The sequence below is a fragment of the Rhipicephalus microplus genome, chromosome 3 (assembly GCF_043290135.1).
Source record: "Rhipicephalus microplus isolate Deutch F79 chromosome 3, USDA_Rmic, whole genome shotgun sequence".
NCBI classification, from domain to species: Eukaryota; Metazoa; Arthropoda; class Arachnida; order Ixodida; family Ixodidae; genus Rhipicephalus; species Rhipicephalus microplus.
In genome coordinates, this window is record NC_134702.1 from 237,682,356 (window position 1) to 237,708,366 (window position 26,011).

Consider the following 26,011-nt stretch of genomic DNA (forward strand, 5'->3'; position numbering starts at 1 on the left):
AAAGGTATTGAACGTGCAGTCTCGCATGTCAGAGTATTGAGGCATGTTGATGCGGTGTGCTTACAGGCATTCAAACTACCAAAAATTACCTGGAGAAAGCCTGCATTGCCAACAAAATGAATTTGAAAGAAAACTACTAAAAGAAAGTGCCATTGCGGAAATTCTCCGATTACGTTTCTGGCCACCTATTTTATGTGCATTATTGCAATAGAAATTTTGTGGTGCACGTTAAAGAATCCCAGGTGGTCGAAATTCCCGGAGCCCCCCACTACGGCGTCTCTCATAATCATATGGTGGTTTTGGGACGTTAAACCCCACATATCAAATCAATAGAAATTTTGTGCATTGAATGGTACTAATTGTTCATTTCACGGGCTCGCACGTACCCTATATTTAAAAACATTGCAATCGAATCGTGAACCACCACTCGAGTGTTTTGAGTGCTACCCATGTCCCTGTTCTTTTAAGTAGAGCTACCGAAAATAGTTACGTTCTTTCAATATACATGGGGTCAGCTGCTGCACCTATGGTGCCAATTTGATACAATTCCCGATTGTTGCGCCAAGTGGCACCTAAACCGTGAAGTTTGCTGAAATTGTGCCATGCTGTGCCAAAATGCTCAGACAGCTTCAAAATTTTTTCAGGTCCACTAATTTTAGTGACAAATGCAGGCCACGTTGGCCACCTGCAGTTTGCGCCATCAGACAAAACGTGCATACACTAGCTATAGTGACTGAAATATTCTAGGCACCTGCCCTACGCTCGTGAGATGCGATCGACCAGATAAAGTGACAACGCTGAGCTGCAGTCATCGATTCGCTGACTGCAGCTGATACCTATCGGTGGGATGATGGAACTTCAAGACAGAAATGCGTTGCTGTAGTGCAACTGAATAAAACACTCTTTTGGAAAATGTAAAATTTCGTAGCCTGAAAATGCGGCCACTAAATAAAGCTGGAAGCGTATGCCGCGTTTTCCTCGCGCGAAAAAGCTCGACGGGCTGTGAACGCCGGCGTTGTCGTGAATCACATCGATTGCCTTCACATAATTTTTTTTTTTGAAGACGATGGTCTTTCTTGGGATACTTTGTCGCAAAAATTTTTGTCTGTCTGTCTGTCTGTCCGTCGGCTTGTCTGTCACCCGAAACGGCTTGTTTCTTTGCCTTTTATTCTGTTTGCCTTTAATTCCAAAATCCAACCAAATCTTTAGCACCTACCAATATTGCTCTGGCTTACGCATTCATACATGTACTTAGTACTGATTAAAAAGCAAATGTTGCGCATATCTGAGGTAGAAAATCAACACGTCAATATAGTGGGGTGTGTTTCTTTATACTACAGAAGTTGTACAAGAGCGATTCGGAAGAATGTAGCACTTATGCTAAGCTGACAATGAAACGCTATGCACAAAAAGGTGGGTGTTTCTTGCACTTTGCCAAGACGATACGGTGGTGGCACCTACTTGCTGCGCGCATCGAGGCACTTTTACACAGCGCCTCTAGAATCCCATTCACCGACTTTCTCGCGCAGAATACCAAATAAATGTTTATTCTCACTCTCCAGATGGAAGAGTATCATCATTTGATGGCATTTGCAATGAAACATGCAGACATGGGGCCAATTTTTTTTGTCTTGAAATTGCGTAGTCTCGGCCACGATCCTGGCAACAGATATCCGGTGTTGTCGCCGGATAAACCGGCACGCTCCTTGGTTACTTTACCGGGTCGAATGGGCCTTGCAAGTGAGTCGGAAGTGGGACCTAACTACATGGTGAAAGAAAAAAAAAAACAAAGTTTGAGAAGGGGGAATGTAGCAATGAGAAATTTTCTTGGCGTTGGTTCTAACCATGCAGAGAACGCTGCTTAAGCCCCTTTGCCGCAGTACACTGGTGTCCTGCAGAAAAGGTTATTGAGATATGGAAGCGACTGTTAGCGCTAGACATGGGACACGGCACATTTTGTTCAGTTACTGATGCGTTTGTACGCTGCATGATTCTGAGTAGCAGTATAATCACTGACGTCTAAATAAGTTACTGGCAATCATTTGAAAGCATTTTAGGAAAGCATTTCCTAAGAAACTGAAGTGTTGGCGAGTTTTTTTTTTTTTTTTTTTTTTTTCTCTCACGACCGCTACCCCTCGGTTTTACGAATGTCCCAAATTTCAAAGCTGCAAGCTTGGCCGATTTGTATTTAAATTCGCAGAGTTGGCCAAATGATTTGATAGGCACAGCAAATGCTAATATAAACTTTATCATTGTTTGCTCAGTGGGGTGGTTCAAAATATATACTACTTTCATTGAAAAAGCAGTGCTCATGTTCACACTGCACAATTTAGGTGGTGTTGAATGGTTTATACACTTTTTTTCCTGAATGTAATCCTTCTTCGTTATATTGCTCCTAATTGGTGTTTCATGATAAAAAATGCAAATTTTTTTTCCTGTAACCTGCTCCAAATTTGGATTTTAGTGCTCTAAAAGTAACATTTTTCTGCTTCAAAAATTGCCCAAATTGTATTTCGCCTGTTGCACCCCTGTGTACAAAACCACAACTGATCGCCCGCGACCACCACGGAAAATCAACCATCGCTGATTAGGCCTAGCCTAAGGTTTGGTATGTTGTCGCGGGAAGTTTGTACAAGCCAACATCAAGATTGGGCGGCGAAAAAATTTCATTGAAGCACTGTTCGAAGAGTACCGTGCGTAATATGTTTAGGTCGTGGCCAGGAAATGAACGGGGACAAAAGTCCACCGAGCTTGTGCAAGTCGTCATAGTGGCAGCAAAGGTAAAAGCTTGTGTTGGAAAGCCGAATAGCTTTTAAATTTCTCTACGAGGTAGCAAACACGATAACGACAATGCTTTTCCCGATGGGAAACTCAAAATGTGTTAGATGAGAATGAGATAGTGCGTTCCATGTGATGTGCACACGGCGGGAGCCATGCTTGTTGGTGCAAAGGTTACTCCGACGCCCAGCAACTGCCCTTCCTCACTCGGCGAGCCCGTGCAGCGCTGTCGCATTTTTTCCCCTTTTTTTTCTTATTTAAAATAACATAAGAGAGCATTGAATTGCAACCGCTCAAATACAATACAGAACTTCTGATCGCAGCACAAGTTCAGAGTGCGCCTATTATGGGCGGAAATTTAAACAATGTTTTCTCGTGACCAAACTGGAATTGCACCTAATGTGTGAGTGTACCTATTATGAGAGTAAATATGGTACTTGTTTTACTTTGTTTCTGAAGATATTCAAGGTTTTGTTTTCTGCTTGCACAGTTTTCAAGTCTTTTCTGGTCAATCGGGGCCGAATTATCTAGGGTTCAGACGGTACAAATAAACCGGGCCGTCCAGTTTTAGGGGGCTCCCCAAGGGCTACAAAAGATGGCCGACATCGTTGTTTTGTTCGAAAAAGTTTAACCCGCCTGCTGGATTATCTATTCAATAATCGATATACATGCTTTTAAGAGGTTGTTTGTTGCATGCCTAGGCCAGTGTGCTCAGATTTGGGTGCACGTGAAAGAACCCCAGGCAGTCGAAATTTCTGAAGTCCTCCACTACGGCGTCTGTTATAATCATATGGCGGTTTCGGGAAGTTAAACCCCTCATATCAATCAATCAAGAAATCAATCATTCAATCAATCAATCAATTCATTGCATAACGTGCATAATCTTGAAGTGAGCTCATAGTTCCGCAGTCTGTAGTAACAACCTTTTACTCGCCCAAGACCATGCATTGTGTAGAGGGAAAGAGCTGATTCAGTATAAAGACACACAGAGTAACCTCATGAGGATTTTAGCAGCTACGGTCCAACATGCAATGCCAAGACTCGTGGAGAGTGGTTCCTGTTGGAAATATCATTTGAAGCTGTCGCATATAGGTATGCTAAAGTATGCTTTCATATAGTGCAAACAACGCACCATGAAATATTTGCATGGTACAGAACTTTCTGATTATGCGGGGACTCCGAAGAAGTAATGGTTTGATTCTTCGCTTCTGGCATTGTGGTTTTGCCTTAGTTCTTGTTCGGTGGTTATATAAAGAAACTTAGGAGACCATCGCTTGGTGATGGTTGTGCATGGGAAATATTTACAACATATATCCACTATCTCGCCGCCAGATTGTGGAGAAGCCTTTCCCATATTGGAAATATTTCAATTTTAAACCATCTGTATTACTAGTGATCATTAGGCATGTACAATATGTATAATAACACTATATCGAAATGCTGCCTTAAAAGAGCTTAAATGTGTGTTGTATGAAATCCAATGTAGCTTGATGATTGGTAGCATAATTACTGTAAGTATGTGTGAACAGCTTCTGCAAAAGGCCCACCTGTCAACTTCAGCAGTGCTCGCACGCTGGCAACGAAAGCGTGCAATGCCGAATCGGAGATGCTGAAACAGACAGAGGAAACTACTTTCCACAAAGGCGCTCCTTGATTTTCGAGGGAAGATGTCCTCTTTTGAAATAAGGGTAAACAAAGCTGTGAGTTTAGACGAATGGAAAAAACTCATGCGGTGCTTGGACTGCACTTCTAAGTGTCGTAGGCATTCCTTCTTTTCGTTTTAGCTTCTTGCACAGTTATGTCTTCTTTCTGTATGATCCAACGAACCAGACAAATCCTAATGCTGTCCATGTGTCTTCGTCTCGTGATATTGTTAATTATTACAATGCCGATTTCTTTGTGCTCCGCAAGAAAAAAAAAACACCCAGGGGATATTAAACACTCCAAGGAGGCCTAAAATAAATGTGGCTTGCGTTCTTTGCAGCTAAATCTAAAAAGTGTGAAGTCTCAAGCATGACCAGATGGCAATGTGGGAAAGAATAAGGGAGGGGGGAGGGGCCCTCCTTATTTTTTTTTACTCGGGCCCAGGGTTGCCACTGACCTTAGAGTGAAATTCACCAAAGGATAAGCGAAATGTCACCAAAGTCGCCATTTTTCTCCAATTTTCGCCGGAAAAGTCGCCGCTGTACTTATTTGTGGCGTGCCTCGCGATAAAAATTCCAAATTGTGTATAGCCATGAGCAGTGTGGTATCATTCATAAATCGTAAATTACACAGATGTTTTGAATGCCAGTCACATCTCTTGCTTTATCATGGGAGCACTGCAAAAGGGCATGCATGCACTATCAGCATCCCTGAATGCTAGCGCTTAATAAGAAAATCTTGTGGTGGTTTCAGTTGTAGCGAGTACAGGATGAAGAAGCCGCTACAACAACAGAGGGACACCGTGTGTAGCCCTCCATCAGATTTACAGAATTACCCTGCAGTGCAATCATGAGTCCGATAATCGAAGAACATAATTACAAAGCAACAGAAATAATTCAAAAATACGGTGTAACCATCCCAATGCCTGCACCGGACCACCAGAAAAGTTAAACTCAACATACCAAATAAGGTGGTACTACAACCACGAAGAAGCCGACAAGCTATTCGCGACAGTTGGAGCTGATGTCGGTACATGTGACCTAACTATCACCTAGCCTCTCCCGATGCGAAACTTTGAAGACGTTTACAGCTCTTGAAGACCCAGAAAACGTAGTATGACATCATGGTCTCGTGGCCCGTGAAGCAGTCTACTGACCTAAATTGCTGGGAGGTTGCTGGTGGGCGCACGAATGCGCCAGTGCCTCCAGGATCTAAGTGAATTAAGGAGATACACACGAGAAACAAGACAGACATACTAAATTATGCATATAGGGCACCTTTTACTGGTGGGTGTAAAACTAGAAAAAATAGAAAAATGTTGTTGCCTATTCGTTTTGAAGACGCTTAGTATAGAATGCATAACTCGGTCGAGACATATGCCAAAAATCGCCAAACATTTGCCATGTCGCGATTCGTAGCTTAAGGTTGCCACAGGTCTCTATAATTCGCCAATTTGGCATAATGTAGCCACTAGTGGCAACCCTGACCAAGCCCTCCGCACTGTTAATCTGGCCCTGCTGGTTATTCTTGAGTGTGGGTGAGTCCGGCTGGGACCTTGTGCTCAGCAAGGGCTTGCAATGGTGACCTTTCTCCTTGTACTTTCCATGTGTTACTCTGTCCGGCTCCAGCTTCGCTGCAGCAAGTTTCTCTCCTCATGTTGCACCTGGGTCGTGAGCCTGAGGTGATTCGGACAAATTCCCAAAGTTGATGTTGCTCACAGGGAAGTCATACATTTTATTGCACGTACGCCTGAAAAGAATGGTGAAAAAATTCCCACCCTTGCCTTTGGAACTGCAATGTTTCTTCCGTCCACCAAGAACAATGCCACCATGGTTCTCTTAAATGTTTTGTCTGGCACGAGGGAAGGCCGCACAATCGTCGTATTATCTCTGTATCTCATAACACTAAGACAATCTTGCTGAATAAGATGCCCTGCAACACTGGCTTTGTTGCCTTTGGTTCCGTATGCACTAGCCATGCTCTCTTTGCTCTTGTGATTAACCACCTTGACTTTCTTATAGCTCTCCTTTTGCGACCATATACACGACGTTTTCCGGGTGGTGCCGGCTTTCTTGGTCCAAGCTTGGGTGTTGTGCCCAGGTTTAGGACGATATCTACCGAATGATTGCCTCTTCCGAAATCTGCATTCTGCAGCTATGTAGTCTGTCTTGTCACACACAAAACATCAAGTTAGCACCTTTGACGTAGTTTTTCCGCCTTTTCCTGCTAGAGTATTTTTGGCTTTGCCACAAAAACCAGCAAGTTTGATTGTCGCTAATCTTCTAGGAAGTTGTCAGCTGCTTCCGCGATCTCTTGAGGCTTGCGGCAGTTCTTCTGTCGCAGCGGTTATTTGTAAACTGCTCAGCAACTATGAGACTCTGAATGGATGAGTATTTTTCATTACGGACATGTCAACCCATCCGTTGAAGAAGCTGGTTAGCCTAGTCGTGTACTGCACGCGCGTTTCACCATCTTATGGTTTGCTTTGCCGGAATTTTTACGGTAGCCCTCCACAGTATTAAAAGCCAGTAAACAGGCTCCAACTTCTTTTTTTTTTTTTTTTTTCACACCAAAACAAGCTAGCCCATTCGTACAGTAGACCGCAGCGATCACATTTTCTCAGTTAAAGCTCTGCGTGCCGTGCAGACCCTCCATTTCGAAAAACAATTCCCAGGTCTATTTTTTTCTCCTGACCAGTCCCCCTCATACATGCAGTGACGCAAGCTTTCCCATGGACAACTTTACATACTACGGAGTTCGTCGATTGATCCTTTACAAAGCGGCACCGCGGTCCTGCAGTGATGCAGTTTTGACTGCGCAGTTCACATTTTCATTTTCTTGTGCAACCCTCTGTCGTTTTAGAGAGCCCGAGACTACCGTGGGAAGCGGTATTGCCAGGACAAAAGCCTCCGAGATAGAGGCATCTACCCACTTTACTGCTATAGGGAGGAGTGCTCCTTGAATCGTGCTACTGCTATGACACATGCTTCTATCATCAGGGATGCCCTGCTTGGTTGTTGGCTGCGTGCCAATGACCTGCATATCACTGATGTCGTTTCACATTGCCAAAGTGGGCGGATTCACGACGGCGGGCTACGCCTTTGCCCTCCCTATGGGGAAGAAGGGTGGCGAGGCGGGCAAAAATTTGAATCGAGCTGAAACTGATGTTCTCACCCCCGTAACTTTTTTTAATAGAGCCCATACTCGCTATATTTTTGCGGTAGCGTGTTCACATAGCCACAGTGCACATATTTTTCTTCATAACAGTTTTCGGACCTTGGGGTTGCTCAACGGCCCTTTAACGGAATTATTGCAGTAGCGCCATTTTGGTTCATCATAATCGGGTGCCTTTTCTAGAGATAGACGACCAAAGACTTCGAGCGCTGCTCCACTCAAATACTACCTTAGGTCCATGGCCCACTTGTCATTTGAGCAATCTTGACCAGTAGCAATGTTCTCATACCTCTTTAGATTCTTGTCTAAGTCATCCTCGTTCTCCATAAATCCCAGCGTGAAATTGTGGGGATTCACATTAGACGACGGGCAATCTTGTTGGCCTTGGTCAGCCACTACTGAATCTCAAATGCCTTGAGCCTGAGCAAGTTGAGGACGCAACTGTGTAGTCTTCCAACCTTCTACCTCAAGTTTGCGTTCTAACTTCATCTGCTCCATCTTCTCCATCTTTGCTTCGCGTTCCGCAGCTCTATCTTCTGGAGCACGAGCCTTCCGTTCACCTACCTACGCCTTTAACTCTGCTCCTTCAAGCCCCATGCGCAGCACCAGTGTTGTGAAATGCAAGCTCATCTTTGATCTGTTTTTTCTTCTACTCTTAGTGAAATGCAATCTGTGAACTCGTGCAAGTAATGCAATGAACAACTTTGTCCTGCCACCTTGAATGCCATTGCAACAAGCTCTATGGAAATGGAAAGACAGAGCTCTAAATGAGGCACTCGTGCTTGTATGAAAAAAATCATGATGGCTTAACTGTCATCGTAGCGTTAATGAGGCCATTCATGCATTCACAGAAATAATGTACTTACAAAAGATGATAGAAATGTAATAATAACTAGATTAAAATGGAACGTGTGCTTGGAACTCTAAAGAGTCCTAAAGAGCCGAACAAAACAAAGAGCGAGTTCACTGGAGGGTTCACTGGTCAAGTCCCGGGGGAAGCCTCTGTGCTTGGAGAGAACTGCCGATGCTGGGGTAACACAGCGGGTGCGCTGCAAGCTGTGATCAAAAACGCGGTTCGCTGCCGACGTCATTGGCCTTGAACACTCATAGCTCCTTCCACACGGATCATGAACACTGGCTGATGCTTGCTGCGGTAGACACCAGACTCCCTTGGTGGGAAAATCCTGGTGACATTTCAACCACGCCAGAGCTGAGGTTCCTGAATGGCTTTCTTGGCCCCAGGTGGGACCGTAGTAGAGCCTCGCGTCCACAATTCGACAGGTCACTGCTCCCGTGCTCTGTTTCTTCAATATTCAGCTATGTATGCCTAGCTTCTTCTCCTGCTTCAGTCTCTCACCACCGCATGCCCTGATTCCACTGCGCCGTCTCTGTGGCGCTTTTCAAACAACGTTTACGGCACTTTACTTGACACTTCATGCACAGCCACTTATTGCAGATATCTTATGTTCACTATGTATTGAAAATGCAGGTGGCATTTCAGCACCATGGCTCATAAATTTGTAAAAATATTCGCTTTGTGAGTTCAGGCAAGTGTACCATCAGTCAATGTCCCAGTGATATGCAGCTTCTGACAAGGCGTGGTTTAGCTTGTATATGCAAGCGTAACGTATGCCTCTACTTTCTTGTGACGGGCCCGAGAAACAATAGTCTAATTACTTTCACTCGCACAACAGAAAGGTACAGCTCTGTTTTCTCTGCCTATTGTGCTGTGCAGGGCTTCACGTATGTGGCCCCCTCTGTGCTAGAGGAGCTCCATCGGCCCATGGTGATCAAGGCACGCTCACCACGCAAGATCACCAACAGTCCTCGGACCCCTTTCAGGTGGGCACATCAACCGCACAGTCCACAGTGCCATCGTCTGTACATGCGCTCTCGCCAGGTGGGAAGATGGAGTTTTGCATTCAGCTACCCCACTTCCCTCTTGAGAGTTCCCTCTTCAATCATGTGTCGCAGCGAGACTGTCACATTTAATCATTTGATTGAATATTTGATGTTCATCAGTATTCAGTTGAGTAATGTGATACAACTTCATTTGAACTTCTTTGTTTTTAAATAATCGTAACTAATGAATGTGTGCATTAGTCCACATACTATAGGCAATGCGAAAGACCAAGTTCATGGCAGTGTGGAATACACTGCTGTGAAGCCACCTTTACAGGCGCTACTCTCATGGCTGCAAAGCCTCGCTGCAAGAGAGTAATTACATATTACTTGCATTTTGTAATAATTTTTTAAGCATGGAATTGTTCTATGTCCAGCTTCAAGAAATTACTGACATCATTTTTGCCATAGAAATAATGCTCAGTAAAACAGTGCACCAGTTTTCTAAAATGCGCGTGACTTCTGTCCTAAAGTGCTTTCAGTTTGTACTTCCCATTATTTCCTCGCTAAGGGATGAGCCAACAGATTTGGGTGCACGTTAAAGAACCCCAGGTGGTCTGAATTTCCGGAGCCCTCCACTACGGCGTCTCTCATAATCATATAGTGGTTTTGGGACGTTAAACCCCACATATCAATCAATCAATCAAGGGATGAGCCAAGTTCAGTCGTAAATGGTCACCAATACATGTTGCATCATGCACATAGAAGCACTGGTTGAAGCAGCTTTACTGCCTGTAGATTCCAAAAAGATGCTTTCGATTTGCTGCCCTATTTAGCAGCAGATTTTGAGTAAATTTATCCACTTGTATAAACATACAACAAAGCCGCAGCTTCACTTATTTCACTTTGAGTTGTGATTTCACAGCAGTGGTGTTCCACTCAGCCATTAAACCAAGTTGCTGCGAAACCAGACTTCAAAGTCAGTGCATATTACCTACAGCTAATTTTCTTTGAAGCCCAAAAGTGTCTATTTATTTGAAGTATTTCAACTTGCACCAGGCTGTGGCCCTATTAAAAGAAATTGGGTGCTAGGGGGGAGTATTTATACCAGGAAACAATAATCATCTGGCTTGCTTGATTTTCCTTTCTGAAAACTCTGCCCTAGCCAGTTCCCCATTTTGAATGCTGTGTCATGCTGATAGTGTGCATGCAGTTTGCGACTGGAAATTGCGAGGAGTGCAGAGAAAGGACAAGAAAACCGTGCGAGAGAGATTGCAATGCTAGTTAAATACTCTCCAAATACTCCCGAAATACCTAAATACTTCCCAAATGCTCAAATTTATGTTAAAATAGTTCTCATCTTTTGTAGAGTGTAATTTACTTTAGTTTGTCACTGTCTACCATTTGCAAGTAAAGCACTACATATTTACACAAACTTAGCATAATTGGTATCGAATGGTATCAAACGGAACAATCTGAACGTTAGCCACTATCGCAGAAAAAGAAATGGGATTGCTGTGGATAGAGCTGTCGTATTTTTCGTCTTACCACCATGGGTGACTCCTGAGGTTAGGGGGATATGCTACTCGAAGACCTTTTTCTGTAATATTCATGCTAGAGCCATGAAACTTCTGCTGTTTATGGATCATCGTGTGCTGATTTCAAATATATTAGCTTTCTTGCAAGTTCATACTTTTACTTCTGGAACATGACAAAGTGAAAACATTAAGCCTTCCCCCCCCCCCCCCTTTTTTCATCACTAAACTTTTTTGTAATTTTTTATTATTGATCGATCATAATGTTTCAAATAAAGTGTAGAATGTAAGAAAAACTGATTGGGAAGTGCATACAAAATGTGCAGTGGTTGTGAAAAATTCTAACGTGGCAAGCCCATATTTCTCCTATCATAGTTAAAGTTACGGAGAGTTTTTTTTGTTATATAATAAAAGTATTGAAATATAAACAACATAATTGCATTTTGTGTAATTTGGAAAAAAATTGGGCAAAATTTCATGCACATCCGAGCACCAGAAATAGCCAAGAAAAGAGGGTTACATTGAGAGAAAAAAAAAAGGCAAAATTTGTATTTTCAGAAAAGGGAGTTTGAAACTTAAAATAGAATGTTTATTTTTGAATGTCATTAAATGCAATGAAACTTGAACACCAAAAAGGACAACCCTTCTTTTAGTGGCCACTGCCACTAAAATTCGCCAACACCATAATTTCGTACTTCACGGCTCTTTCGAGCTGACTCCTTGCAGGCATTTCACTCACAGACAGGGCCATGAAACGCTTGCCAAATGTTTTCGCTCCATCTGGCAGAGCCTTGTGCCTACTGCAAGCTAAGCAGAAGTTCAGCAGGATTTCGAAATCTAAACAAAGTCCAGTGTCAAGCAACACAACAGGGCCAATGGTATGGTGGCTGTTGTAGCCTTGTTTGTGTCACGTGCCGTCATACATAACGGCAATGTTGTCCCAGCTAACTTTCCTTACTGTGAGCTTACTTGACCTTGCAAGATTGGCGCAGATGGCATTCATTGCCGCATCCGGCTGATAGCTGTAAATGGCTTGTGATGCATTGGAATTTGCAAGCCAATAATTGACGCAAATTGGGCTAGCTGCTCGTAGCCCATTCCTACAGAGTGTGCCGCCTCAACAGTTTCTGCGTTGACAGCGTAGCTATCGGGTGAGCTACGGCTTTCTTCATCCATAATGGAGATAAGTGCACAAGGAAAGCATTGTTCAGCTCTACGAGACACGGACTTTGCAAGTAGGCTTCACAGCAAACACAGGCGTGCAGCAGGCCAATGGTGGTACCTGATCTGTATCGTGGTATTTTAAAAGCCAGTGGCAGTGCTCGAAAAACTTGCAAAGGCGTGCTTCTTTTTATTACTTGTTGCTCTGGAGCTGTGCGGGAAACCGTTGTTATTTGAAGAGCGAGGCTTGGTGCTTCGCCTCATGCGATGGACAATGGTGAGTGGCGGCGCATTAACAGCAGCAAGGTACGAAGACTGCACACCTTTGGCCTTTTAACAGGCGCCCCGTGCTCTATAGATGCAATTTTAAAACATTTCCAATTGAGTCTCTGAGTAGATTTTTTTTTCTTAAACACAGTACAGGTATAAATATCAACAAAACAAGTGAAAACAAAAAAACATTTGTAGTTTTTTAGAAAACTCGCATTTTTTGACTGGCATCTCCCCTTAATTAGTTATGTCGTCTGTTAGGCTAGTTGGTGCATAGTTTGAAATAGCTTTTAGTTGCTATACAAAACACTAATGATAGAATAAATATGGTTACATACACTCTTGAAATGTCATTATTCCAACACTTAGCTTCAGCTACCATATACTATAGGTTATTTTTCAGTTATTTTAAGGAAGCAGTTAGATAGGGCCCTGCCTGAGTGTATTACAGACACTTTAAGCACTTCTAAAGCCTCAATTTCACCCGGTACATTTACAGTGCTTACAAGGTGCAGTTTTTAGATCCTTGTGCACAAAAACAATTCTTGCTGTTTTATTCTGAACGTTCAAGAACGGCAGCCCAGTAAATGTTCACAGATGGCTCTGATTAGACTTTGTACCCAAGTCATTAGGAAGGCTTCCAATTTGCGTGTTTATAAACTTGTTGCGAGGTTTCCCTTTTTCTGTATTCGCTTCATGGAAGGAAGCCCTGTTAAGCAAATGTTGGCTGAAGCCTAATGGTGCGTCCTGTTGTCATTCCGTACATACACGAGTGCAGAGTTGCCTGATGCTGCCAAGCTGGAGCAAATTATGATGGTTGCTGTTGAGGACTTCGTTGGTGCTGTGAGTGGTAAAGCACGAGTGGTCACCAGCTTTCAACTTGCACAATGGCGCAATGGCTACAATTTGATGAAAATTGCCATTTCGGGCCTCTTAATTATTTTGAGTTTTTTTTTTTTTCGTGCTTTCACACATAAAAAAAATTGTTCACAATTGTATTTTGCATGCAAAGTTGAATAACTTAAAACAAAAACGTGATGGGACAAAGTTTGACTTCTGCTTACTCCATTACATTGAGGCATAAATACGCCTATGCTTGCTGTGCAGCCCAGTGTCGAAGCGTCCCCAGCCGCATTTTGGCTTCAGCCCCTCGCCATTGGTGACGAGTAGCGGTGGAGGAAGTGGCCGGATGAACGGTGGAGTGGTTCCTTCCTCGCCGGACGAGCAGATGGACACGACTAGCGGACCACCCTTGGCCCCCACGGTGGTCAGTGCACCTCCTCCGCGGTCGCCGGCCATCCCAACGCGGAGCAAGGTGCCGCCTCCACCTCGACCTAAGGCACGTGGTGACAATGCTGTTCCTTCCCTGCCGCGTCGTCTGCTTGGATATCTGGGTGGACCCTTTCGCTGAGGAGTCACTGTTTGCACTCTAGCGGCCCTTGTCACAGCGGCACTCTCTTAGTCATACAAACTAGTGTAGCAAGCACTCTAGCGGCCCTTGTCACAGCGGCACTTTCTTAGTCATACAAACTAGTGTAGCAAGTGTAAACAAGGCGCGCAGCTAGAACAATTACAGAGGCGAGTTACGCAACGTCACTGCTATCTTGGCCTTAGTGCTGCGGTGCACATCTGCAAATAGCATGCTCATTGGCGGAACACAAAAACAAGGATGCATAGTGCCTGTGTGACTTGTTTGTACAGCTGTCGCACTTGCCTTTGTCTTTGCCTCTACTGCAGTGTTAATTCTGCCGTGTCTTCTCATTGACGTGCTATTGTGCTATGGCAGCTGGTATTGAGCGTTAGAGTATGTGGACTTCGTTGAATGAAAATGGTTGAACAGCATTGCTTTTTCCAGTTACTTGATATACATAGTACATGATGTTCAATCAAACTTAACCTGCTAAATGTTTAAAGGAAAAGTTATTATACATTATTGTTTCACTAGGGGTTGAATATTCTATTATAACATTGAGTTGGCATCTAACTTCCTTACAGACAGGGAAACATTTGTGAATTAGTGTCATAATTGAGACTCACATGGCACTGCACATTCATATTTTATCGGGACACATCATTCTCAGTAAAATATCCAGTATGCCTTTGCAATACTCGTTCAGTTGACAGACACCAAATGGTTAAATGGCCTTTGTAACCAACCCCGGCATTGTGCACCATTTTTTAAAGTAAACTAAAGCAGCCCTAGAAGTATCGATGTGGCGGGGGCACACACTTGGGCAGCTCTCTTGAGCCGCTGTGTTGGCCAAAGGGTGCACTTTGCAACATCGTTGTGTTGGTGCAGTTGCTCTTCTTCACTGTTGCAGCACTGTACAGCCAGCAGGCAGCAGATGTGGTAGATTTCTCGGGTACTTCATCCAATTGATGCTGTATGCTTGCTTACCCAGCACATTCTGTCACTGCATCGTGCAATTACTAGTGCAACTGGCCATTTCAGGAGCCACGAGTGTCGTTGATCACAGGGCTACGATTCTGCAGGCGTTCTGTAATAGTACATTTGTCCTTGTGGTGCATGATTGTGGCGTTTGTGATTTTGAGATCACAAATGCTATTATTGTGTCGTGAGGACGAATGTTTGTGAAGTTTACTAGAGCCTCAGCCAATCACGTGCACAAAGGAAGAACATTTTATTGCAAAATGCGTATGAGGTCACGCCCCAATTTTCATGGTGTGTGTTAAACGGACAGTAAAGTTAAATGATAATTTGTGTCAGAGTGAAAGTTCTATGTTTGAGAACATCTAAAACATCTATACAGAAGACTCCCTTTAAGAGGAACTCCAAGGAACCACGATCATTTGTTCGTCTTATCAGGAGTTCGTCTCATTAGAACTGGCCCCAAAAACGAAATGCTGACATGTCAAGTACACCCAAATATGTTGCTTGAAAACACTGAATGAAATGTACTTAAAATAAAGGAACAAGAAAAAGTATTTAACTGGCTCTGCTTGATAGAATTATGCTTTCAAGTAGAGTATTTAGACTAATCTAACGAGTACTTGATTTCGTTTGTCCATAATAAATTGCTACCACTACCACAGTTTAACAATAAAACTGTAGTGCGATCCTATTTTGACTATTAGGAAAAGATGAAAAGGAAGAGACAAGCACAATTTTCTTTCAAAGAATGGAAATTTACCCTTCTGGCCGTTCACCTTCTGAGAGGCTTCTTTACTGGCTCTGCTATTACTTTTGGATTCGCTGTCATTGTATAACACTACATTGACAAATCCGCTTTGCGCCAAGTTGCTTATAAGTGTCTGCAAGCTTTTCTTTGAGGTTCGGATATTTTTTTATTTTGAGTCCGCAGTAACTTTTCCTGAATGACATGCAGCTGAAAGTCTCCGTTTACGCTACTCACAATCTCGCAAGCCTTGGGCACACAAAAAAAACAACACAGCTTAGTGTGCAAAATGACCTTCTTTTGCCATGCACTTTCACTTTGAAAATGATGCATCACAATTTGCTGCATTTCACTTCAGACAGATACAACACACATAGGTCTTATGCAAAGCAACACAAACTGACCACAACATGTGCTCAGGCGCCATTGTGTGACGGCGATGACAATGCATCTGACTCCCCTGATAGGAGTGCTAGTGCTGCATATGTGGTTTTCGTTTATGTGATTATGATGTACAGACAATCTGTTCCCGTTTTCACTTCCATTTGGCTTTTCTCGCCCTCTTCTCTTGCATTCCGCTCTAGCCAAGCTCTTTTGTTCTTCTGTTTTCTACTGTACTCCTGTTGGGGAACTGAAGAACACGCGGAGAATACAAAAAGGACAAACACATTTTGTTGCTTTCTTTGCTCATAAAGCGGGCCTTTTCTCCACCTACAGGCTAGGGGTTGAAGGAGATACCAGCTTTATGTGCTGACCTTGCTTTTTCATTTATCTTGCTTTCTCCCTTCACATCGCAGTTTGTTTTCATTTGTTTTGAGTCTTTGCTCCAGTAAGCTTTTCTTCTTTTTTACTTCCGCTTTTTCTTGGTCGCCTGAATGTCACCATCTAGACTTTCATGTTCGTTGTGCAGAATCCCCGTCGTTGTTGGTCATTGTGCGAGTTAGTCTTAACAGAAGAGGCCTGTTATGCACTTTGTTTTAAGCAGATTTTTTTTGCATTAAGTCTATAGGAAATCAAACAAACACTCCCATGATCGTCTTAAGCGAAAATTCATCTTAACAAAGTTCCTATTAACGGGAGTTCACCTGTATTATCAACAGCAGTGCTTTACTAATCGAGATATTAAGGTAAAGGTACGACAGCATTTGTGCCACGAGTGGGGAATTTCAAAATTAGCCCAATCACCTCAAGAGTCCCAAATATAACTAATCACTAGTAGTCAAAGCAGCTGAAATAACTGTTCTTGCATTACAACATGTAATAAAATGCTGCTTGTCTGTTTCTCTTTGATTGATGGAAACAGGAACTGCATGGCAATATCATGGGGAATGGTGTGAGGGTTTCAGAACTTTCATTGTCATGTGGTTAGGCTGGATAGGGGGCGCTATCTAACGGGGCTCAGTTAAATTAAGCTTGCATGAAATTTCTATTGTAGTAGCATTGTGCATTCAACTTCTAGTGTGAATGCTTTGCAGCGGCGTAAATACAAACGTGTCCATGTCTGTGGTCGCATAAAGTGTCGCAAGAAGTCGACACCATCATCTGGTAACCCTGCATTCCTACAATCTTTTGCGTATGCCGGGATACTGCACACGCTGAAAACCTTTGTCATGATTTTGGCGCAGCGGTGATTTCATCTTATCTAAGTGAAATATAGTTTAAAAGTACAGTTATCATTACCATTTAGTGGTTTGTGCAAGAATAAAGGTATACGTTTATGTACATATGTAGACATTTACGTATGGGGCGCTAAAACTTTGCTAAAGCTTGCATTCTGGTAACACAGTAAATGCATTCTGGTAGTATGGTAACATGGTAACCTTATAAAGTAAACATACTAGCTAAAAGCCCCAAACGTCACCTTTATGTGATGTTGCTGGATCCCTGAATGGTGTATGTCACTTGAGCTGCAGCAAAGAAATGAAATCGATGTGACTTTTCACTGGGGGCCTCAAAACGAACCCTTACGTTTGAAGCGACATAGTGCCATCCTCTTCTCAACTGTCGCAAGCCAATGTTTTGTCAAGTTTACCAATGACATCCATCGCAGCAAGCTTCAATGACCGTTCAATGTCCTGCTACTTTCGCTGCGCTGCTACTCGTGTCGGCAGTCACGCATTACAAACAGGCAACGTTGGCCAAGGCAACTATCATATCAGTAGGCCCGGTCTGAGGCGGGTGATTGGAAGTGTGCCAATGCCATGTGGACCACTAAAATGTAATTTTATTTGAAAACAAGCATTTACTTGGGACGAAAGCAGCACTAAGAGGTTTCTGGACTGCTATTTCAACAACGAACGTAGGCCTAATATTTGATTTTAGTGTCCCTTTAACATCCAATGAAGCCTCGAGGTCTCCAGTACTTAGGTAGTACATAGTACTTTGCAGTGCCACCGTAGTTCACTTTCTGCCACTCTTTGAAAGGGATGCATTACAGTGTGCTTGTACAAAACACGTAGCTCATAGATGGAGTGGGAATGATGACTTGAGGACTAATGCGTGTGATCTTTGCTTTGTTGGTCACAAGTCCTTGTTCAGTCTGCTCCCTCGAATCGCGTGTCTCGCATGAACACGCGTTGCTATATATATCAAAAGGTGCCATTAGAAAGCTATCGCTATGCTTTGAATGCCTTGGTAATTCCACAGGCTGTCACAACTAATCTTTCTTTGTCACATTTTACATAGCATCTCCTGCATCAGTTGATCCATCTCTGGCATTACACATTTCTTTTTCTTTGCTGTGTATGTAATGTTAGGTTACAGCATTTTGGCTCTACTTAGTTGCATTGATATCCCATTCTCTTGGCATCTGCGCGTCCTTGTGGATTGCTGAACAGAACATGACATGAGAACAAACAGAGCAATGTAGCTTCTTTTATTTGGGGTTTTTCTTACTATTGTAACTGAGTGAACACGGTAGGAGCTGACAACTCTGCACTGCTATTCTAGCAAGTTTTCGTGGATGCTATTGCGTGATGTGAGCTCTGTCTGCTGTGAAAGGAAGAATGAGTCGAAACTTTGACATCTTTTATCATTGTGGTTTTCGATTCTTTTCTTGTTTCTGCTGGAGTTCATTGTTTCTCCTCTGAAACATCAACATACGACTAGCATGCACACAAAAACGTGAACTTTTGGCTGCAAGATTGTGTGTCTTAATTATCAAGCTATGGAAGTTTGTGGGTGCGCTTGTTCCTGTTTGGGTGTCATTTTCACATACAGTAATATCTCATTAACTCGAAGTTGTAAAAACCAGGGAAAATTTAGAGATAAGTGAAGTTGCACAAATCGTCCCGAAAAATCGAGCACTTTTTAGCGAAATCATCACTACTTGCCGGTTCTTTAGCGGCAGTTTCTAATGTTTCTTCTCGGGAAAGTTTAAAAGAGAAAAAAAAAATATCACACAAGGGACGTTGACGAGCTGTATTTTGCAGCACTGCCATCTTATTTAGTGGTGAAAAACTCTAAAGCTCGTCTGCTTTGCGGTCGTGCTCGGGCCTAGGAAGGCGTCCTCCAGCTGCGTCACGCATCGCATCAGACGATCTTCCCTGCCGCTGCACTCCACCTTATTTCGAAGCAAACGCAGCAAATGTTTCTGCAGATGTCGGCGCCTCTCGAGGTGGTTCGTCATCGGTCGCGTCTCCGCAGCCCCCTCAAGATTTCAAGATATTCGCATTCCGATCCAGAAATACTTCGAGATGAAGGGGAAAAAATACATGGGATGTAACGAAAAAGATTCGGTGCCATGGAAAATTTCGACTTAGCCCATTTTTCGAGATATGCGAGTTTGTGTTAACGAGGTATTACTGTAATTACAAACCAAAGTTTGAACGATTTCGGCGTCCGTAATTTATTCCGTCACCGGCACACCCGCTTCTGCTGGCTGGAGAAGCTCGGCTGATATCCATCGAGCACCTGCTTGTTCTTCAGCACCGTCGAAAGCGTTGACAAAGGGATGCCAAACCCCTGCTTGATGGTCAGTTTTGTTCGGCCTCTTTTCTCCGTTTCCTTAATTAGGGCAACCTTTCTTTCTAGCAGGGAGCTTCAGAATAACATTTGCAGGCGCTGCGGGCATCACCGGCACAGCGGGCGCCATATGCGTTTGCCCTCCTGAAAACTGCAACATACAATCACAGCAACACCGTAGACTCGAAACCAGTGCTTGCGGGCACCACACGCGGCCGCTACTTCGGATTTTCTGCGGGTGGGCCGCGAACGTGACCGGTGACTCGCGTTACGATGCATGCACAGTAGAATACCGCACCGCTAGCGGTGCGCTATTTTAAATCCACCTAGTGTAAGCGACTTGCACTGCTTTTGTGACTCCATGCTTGCCGCACACGCTAAGTCGCTGCTCCTCAAAGTTAGCATTAGATTCGTACTACGTGCATTGCGCACATTAGACTGAACGGAATTCACACCTTAGAAAAACAAGCACTGCGAAATGAACAAGAAAAACTACGTGACTACGCCAAATGTGGGGTAAAGAGCGAGGCCGGCTGTGTGAGAATCTCATCACGTTCCACAGGGTCGCTCGACAAAGTTTATATGCCGCTAGGCTCAGAGTTCACGTTTGGAGAAAGTGTTGACGTAACGGCAGGCGCTGCTAAATGAGAAATAAAAAGTAAAAATTTGACAAATTTCAGGCGTACCAGTATTATGCGAATCTTGCGTAACGGCCGGTGGCAGAATTTTCATTTCACTCCCACTCAAGATTTCGAGATATTCGCATTCCGATCCAGAAATACTTCGAGATGAAGGGGAAAAAATGCATGGGATGTAACGTAAAAGATTCGGTGCCATGGAAAATTTCGACTTAGCCCATTTTTCGAGATGTGCGAGTTTGTGTTAACGAGGTATTACTGTAATTACAAAGCAAATTTTCCGATCCATACAATTGAAATGTTCATAAAGTAGTACTGAGACTTAGCATTAGGGTTGTGTGTATATATTGAAAATTTCAAATACAATCAGGGCAAGGAGCTGTCTCAAACTATTATACTGATTATGGAATGTGTGTTCATTGTAAAAATGCTGCAAAATGGTCTTATGAAACAAACTAATGAAGCTGAGTTTTACCAAGCTGCAATACGCTAAAGAAACTTCTTGTACATGGCAAACTATCATGCAAAAAAGATTCAACTGCTCAACGTGTTCTGAAAGTAAGCACTCGCTCTGCACACGTCACTTCATATCTGTGATTGCAAAAAACCCTCTCGCTTGAAATAAGAGGTGGCAAGATGCTTTGTATTGCTTGCATGCAGTGGCTTGTCTTTTTTTTTTTTTTCGGACATTTCAATATTGTTTCGATAGGTGGCATTCTTGAAGGTTAACCTATTGCATAGAACACAAAAGTACATGTGCCATATAAAAATTTCAGAATGATAGTTTGTAAAAAAAAAAAAAAAAACTGCAGCAGCAGCTCCTGCCATGCGTACATGCTACAAGAGATAAGATTGAAATGAAGTGACAGGGCATCATACATACATCTTAGTGAATAAAGTAAAGCATTCTTATTGCCCAGAGTGAAGTGTAACTACGCATATAACACATAACAAAGGCACTTCCTCCAGGAGTACACATCACGATTTACGCTGATGACATCTGTATCTGGAGCGTTTTAAGGTCACAGTACATCACCAAACAGCGACTTCAAAAAGCTATACAGAACAACTCCATATATCTAGCACCCCGAGGCATGCACCTTTCACCAGAAAAGAGCACAGCCATTGCTTTCACTAGAAAGAAAGTGAGCAAGTATGCACTACTCCTCGGTGGACGGCCGCTGACTTATGTACGGTCTCAGATTTCTGGGAATCGTCATTGATGAAAATTTTTCCTGGTATCCTCAGGTGAAGAAACTTCGAACTTTGAAAAGCGTGCAGTACACTTACAACAGTGCTGTGCTACAAGCATTGCTAAGCAAATTGTTGGAGACTTTCGTCGTGGTAGGAGACTTTGGTCGTGGTAGGACTTTGCCTCTTTGTGTCCATTGGCAGCTGTGCGTTGCGTGCTTTGTGGTGTTGTTCTTGAAAGGCATCACTGCACTTGCGCCGAAGTCAAAATTGTTGATGTTCGGGCCTCTGGGCCTACTGAAAAGGCAGACAGCCTTTCGCTGTGCATTGTGGTATGTAGCCTACCATTATGCAAACAGAAATACTTATGTTTGGCTCAAGCTGCCTGGGTAAGTCACTATGAAGGCTTAGTTGAGAACTCGTTCTAACTGCATTTCTTTTAGTAGGTTTGAAATGGCTGCTAAGTCATGACTTTTGCTGTAAGAATAAAAGCATAGCACTTGTTACTTGTTGGAATATTCAGAGAGTGTCCGAATACATGCCACATTTGCTGAATATTCTGAATAATATTGAGAAACATCCTGATATGCTTCAAATATAGAAAAACACTCTATGCATATTTGGAATTTGGAATATTTCCACACCTCTAATTTTCAGCGGCCACAAATGCTGCTAAAAGTTCAACTGAGCCAACAGCCGCATTTAGGGCGGTTTTCATTGTAGGCATTAGTGCAAGTGATGCACAGTAACAAGAATGATGCAGTAAACGTAAACATCCTCCACTTGTGTTGTAGTCCATGTATAAGGCTTCTTCTCACAATGCCTTCCCACCAACTAATTTATCTTTTGGACATTCTGGCTTCTTTCTTGCTCTCGCAGCAAATGACTGAAGGCCGTGCAGCAGCAATGCATCGTTGTTTCTAAGTGAAGGCCACCTTTGGTTCTTCGCAGCCTGCACTTGCTAAACTCACAATGCCTGATGTATTTCAAATGTTGAGTTTGGCAGTTCAGGAAACTTATTTCAGTGATAAAATCTTCAGGGACCCCCCCCCCCCCCACACACACACACACACAAAAAAGGAAATGTCTAGCTTATATGGTAGCAAACTACACTTTCACAGCATAAAGAATACGGCCACTCTTGCCACCCAAGCCCGAAAATGTGCAAGAAACAATGTGTGGCAACTCTATTTTCGAGCTCTTTCACCAAGTAGCTCTAGGGTCATAGATATTCAGAGCTCCCACTAAGGCCTAGCTAAATCTTGATGGCTGAAAATTGGCCGTGTGGTGTTGCAAGAAAGCCATGGACTTTTAATGTCGCAAATATAGAGTAGGCTTAAAGAACCAGCATGGCTCAAATATAAAAATATACTTTTGAACTCCGTAATGCCACATTGATGGATTAGCAATGTGATTTTGGCACTGTTCAAAAAGTGAGAATATATTTGCATTTCTTCTTCTAGCAAAAACTTGTTGCAATAATAATGCAGAAATAGTTTTGAAGGAATAACTTTTTGGTCTAAATTGATTATTATGTAAAGCATGTAAGGGCATTGTCAGCATAGACTCGTACAGAAGTTTCAGTATTGCATAGTTCAGCTAATTTTGAACTCTGTAATGCCACAGTGATGGATTAGCAATGTGATTTTGGCACTGTCCAAAAAGTGAGAATATATTTGCATTTCTTCTTCTAGCAAAAACTTGTTGCAATAATAATGCAGAAATAGTTTTGAAAGAATAACTTTTTCGTCTAAATTGATTATTATGTAAAGCATGTAAGGGAATTGTCAGCATAGACTCGTACAGAAGTTTCAGTATTGCATAGTTCAGCTAAATAGTGCAATCGAATGATAACAATACTGATTGATCTACATTACAGTAACATTTCTTTTGAGTGCGTAAAAATGTGCTCTGTGGCCAGAAATAAAGGTCAACAAGTTGCTTTCATTTTCTTAGGTATTGAATTGTGTTTTGGATTTGTGGGGTAAAACAGTGCATTTATAAGAGGAAACTTCCTATAATTTTAGTCTCGCTCATTTAATCTTCCACTTAATACAATTGGTTAGGCACAACGACCTGGGCCTCTCATTACCTTTGTTATAGGAATGATTGTGTGCCATGAAGTGATGCTGACAAATCGTGCTTAACAGAACCACAGTGCAGTGTCTATTGCGGTTAGTGCGTGAGCCGGCTTTGCACATCTGATTTTGCATTCGTGCGCATTGCTATGCATGAATGTACACTCTGTCCTCTATCCTTATTTTGAAGTTAAAACAAGGGCATTTAAGTCGATCCCACGTACATCGAAATGGCAAAAAAAGTGAGAATTAGTTTAATGTACCTCATTTGCGGTGCGAGTTTTTGTGTGCAAGTTGACTTTGCAGCATAGCTTAGCAATAATGGAAGGATTGTCGCTTCATGCCTACATGTGCAGATTTTGGTAGGGGTGGGTTGTACGCAAGGAAAAGCGGTATCAACGTAAACAGCACTTCAACATCTTCATACAATACCCTCCTCCCCCCATTTTTTTTTTCCTTCCCATAATGTGGGGCTTGAGCTTTTCTGCTGGTGCTTCAGGCTTATGTTTTGTTCATTTCTACTTCCTTAAACATGAATAATACAGTTTATGCTTTCGAACTCGTATTACTATTCCTTGGTATTGTGTTACAATGAGGCGCACACAATATGATGAAGTTAATACTTGCGACTGATTAACACAAAGTTCTATTCACATGTTATAGCTTCTAGGAAAATGCAAGGAGCACAGTATGCTGTGATGCTTACGGTGTTAAGATACGAGATGCTCTACCTGACATTGGTAGTATCTTAAGGTCACACATTCCAGCCCAGAGAAATGCGCAGAACTGTTGATGGTTTCGCGTGGGCATTGATCAGGCAGGGCTCGTATTCATTTTTGACTGTCTTTCTGCAGGTGTATTTTCCCAGGGTCAAGCAATAGGGGGATACCCTTGAGGCAGCACATATTGGCAGGATTTGCTCGATAAATGCGAAATGCGCTGCAATCCATCGATCGAGATGAAGTTGCCGTGTGACCACATTCGAGTTGCTGTTTGATTGTGTTCTTCGGGGTACAAGAAGCAAAACCTTGACCACGGTTTGAAATTTGAGGTTCTAGATGTGGAGATATGGTTGAGAAGGACTCTATTTGCAGGGCATTTCTTTGTTGGAAAAATCGGTGAGTGGGCGTAGAACAAGGTGCCGCGACAGGCTTGTTGGGTAAGCGTCTCTGAATGCCAACATCTCAAGCAAATGATTAAAGAATGAATGTATTTGTGCCTGTCTTGTGATCACTCTGCCTTGCGTGTCGTCTTGTGAACTGTTGTGCACTGTTTCATAAGTAGCAGGCAATGCTGCAGAGATGCGTGCGCATTGGCACTGCCGTGAAAATCTCTGCAACACTTGTGTTGCACAATGGCTATTTGTGTGGAATGCTTTCTATCGAATAACTACACCCGACGGCGCGAATCGAGAAGTCTCACTTCAAGGGCAGAGCGATGAATGCTGTAGGAACAAATTGGAATGTTATACGAAGTAAGGCTGTCAGCTGTTTGGATCCGATCTCTCGTAACTCTTCAAAACACTCGGCAGCTCTATGGAACGATGCGGTTTTCGTACTCTGTAATCTCAGCATGAAGTAAGCGGGCTGTTTGCTGATATTTGCCTACATAGCACGAGCGTTAGCGCCAGCGATTGCGCCGGTACGATCAAAGTTCAAGTTGCTGCTCTAGCGATGCAGCCTCCCTTCACGCTTGTTCACTCGACGAGAGCCTTTCCTCTCTGCTTGAGGGGCCATCAGCAGCATGCTGTGCACACATGGTAATGTTATCGCATGCACCTTTCGTGCAATGAAGATGGTCGACTCGTTTTTTCTGCTTCAGCCACATTCATCACAGGTGCTTGTGCACACATGCTTGAAAATTCGAACACTTTCATTGGATAACCACAAGCCTTAGAGCCAATGTATGACAACACCTGAAGTTTCTCACGCAGAAACTCTCAGTCTCAAATGTTTATTGAAATTGTGCGTCCGAAAATTCACTAACAAAGGCACTGCAGCTCCTGCACCGTAGCACATTTTGAAAGTCAGATTTGCTGCAATGCGACTACACTGCAGTAAAGAATGCTGATAACTTAAGGGGAGTTTGCAAATGTTGGGGTTGTACGCAGGGGTTTGCTAACTTAGCGAAATTAAAGAACAGCTGGTCTGCTTTTGAGATCTGCACCTAAGTCTCGGGATTACTCGTAATTTCAATACACTGTCATCCTCACTTCCATTCATTGCGTTGGTAATGCCATGCTTCATTTAAATATGTGCCATCATTGCCCCCTTTAGAGTGCCTTCCAAGCTCCTTAAACCCATTTCGGAAGGTTCTATCCGTTTCATTTGCCTCTGCGGTGTGAAGTTGTGGTCGTGCACGAGCAGGGATTTGTTGTCCCTGTAGATAGGACATTTTGTGGCTGTTTCCTTCACATGAGCATCTAGCAACGGCACTTGTGAGATTCTATGGCACTTTGGATGACTACGAGGTCAGTGAGGCACTCTACAAGCCTCTCCTTTGTGCAGTCATAGACATGATAACTGTGAATGTGTCAACAAGTGTGGCACGCATACGTGGGTCTGCTCCGGGCTTATCCTGCCACATGGTGTGGATCGAGT

General features: G+C 43.1%; 1 protein-coding gene across 1 annotated transcript in view; it reads left to right on the forward strand.

Moving 5' to 3' along the window:
- Window positions 1–26,011, forward strand: part of LOC119169107 (ribosomal protein S6 kinase beta-1) — a 151,087-nt gene that overhangs the window by 113,729 nt on the left and 11,347 nt on the right. The window contains exons 14-15 of the mRNA XM_037420218.2: window positions 9,332–9,438; window positions 13,512–13,743. Of these exons, the coding sequence (XP_037276115.1) occupies window positions 9,332–9,438; window positions 13,512–13,743 (339 nt within the window). The remainder of the gene's footprint in view (window positions 1–9,331; window positions 9,439–13,511; window positions 13,744–26,011) is intronic.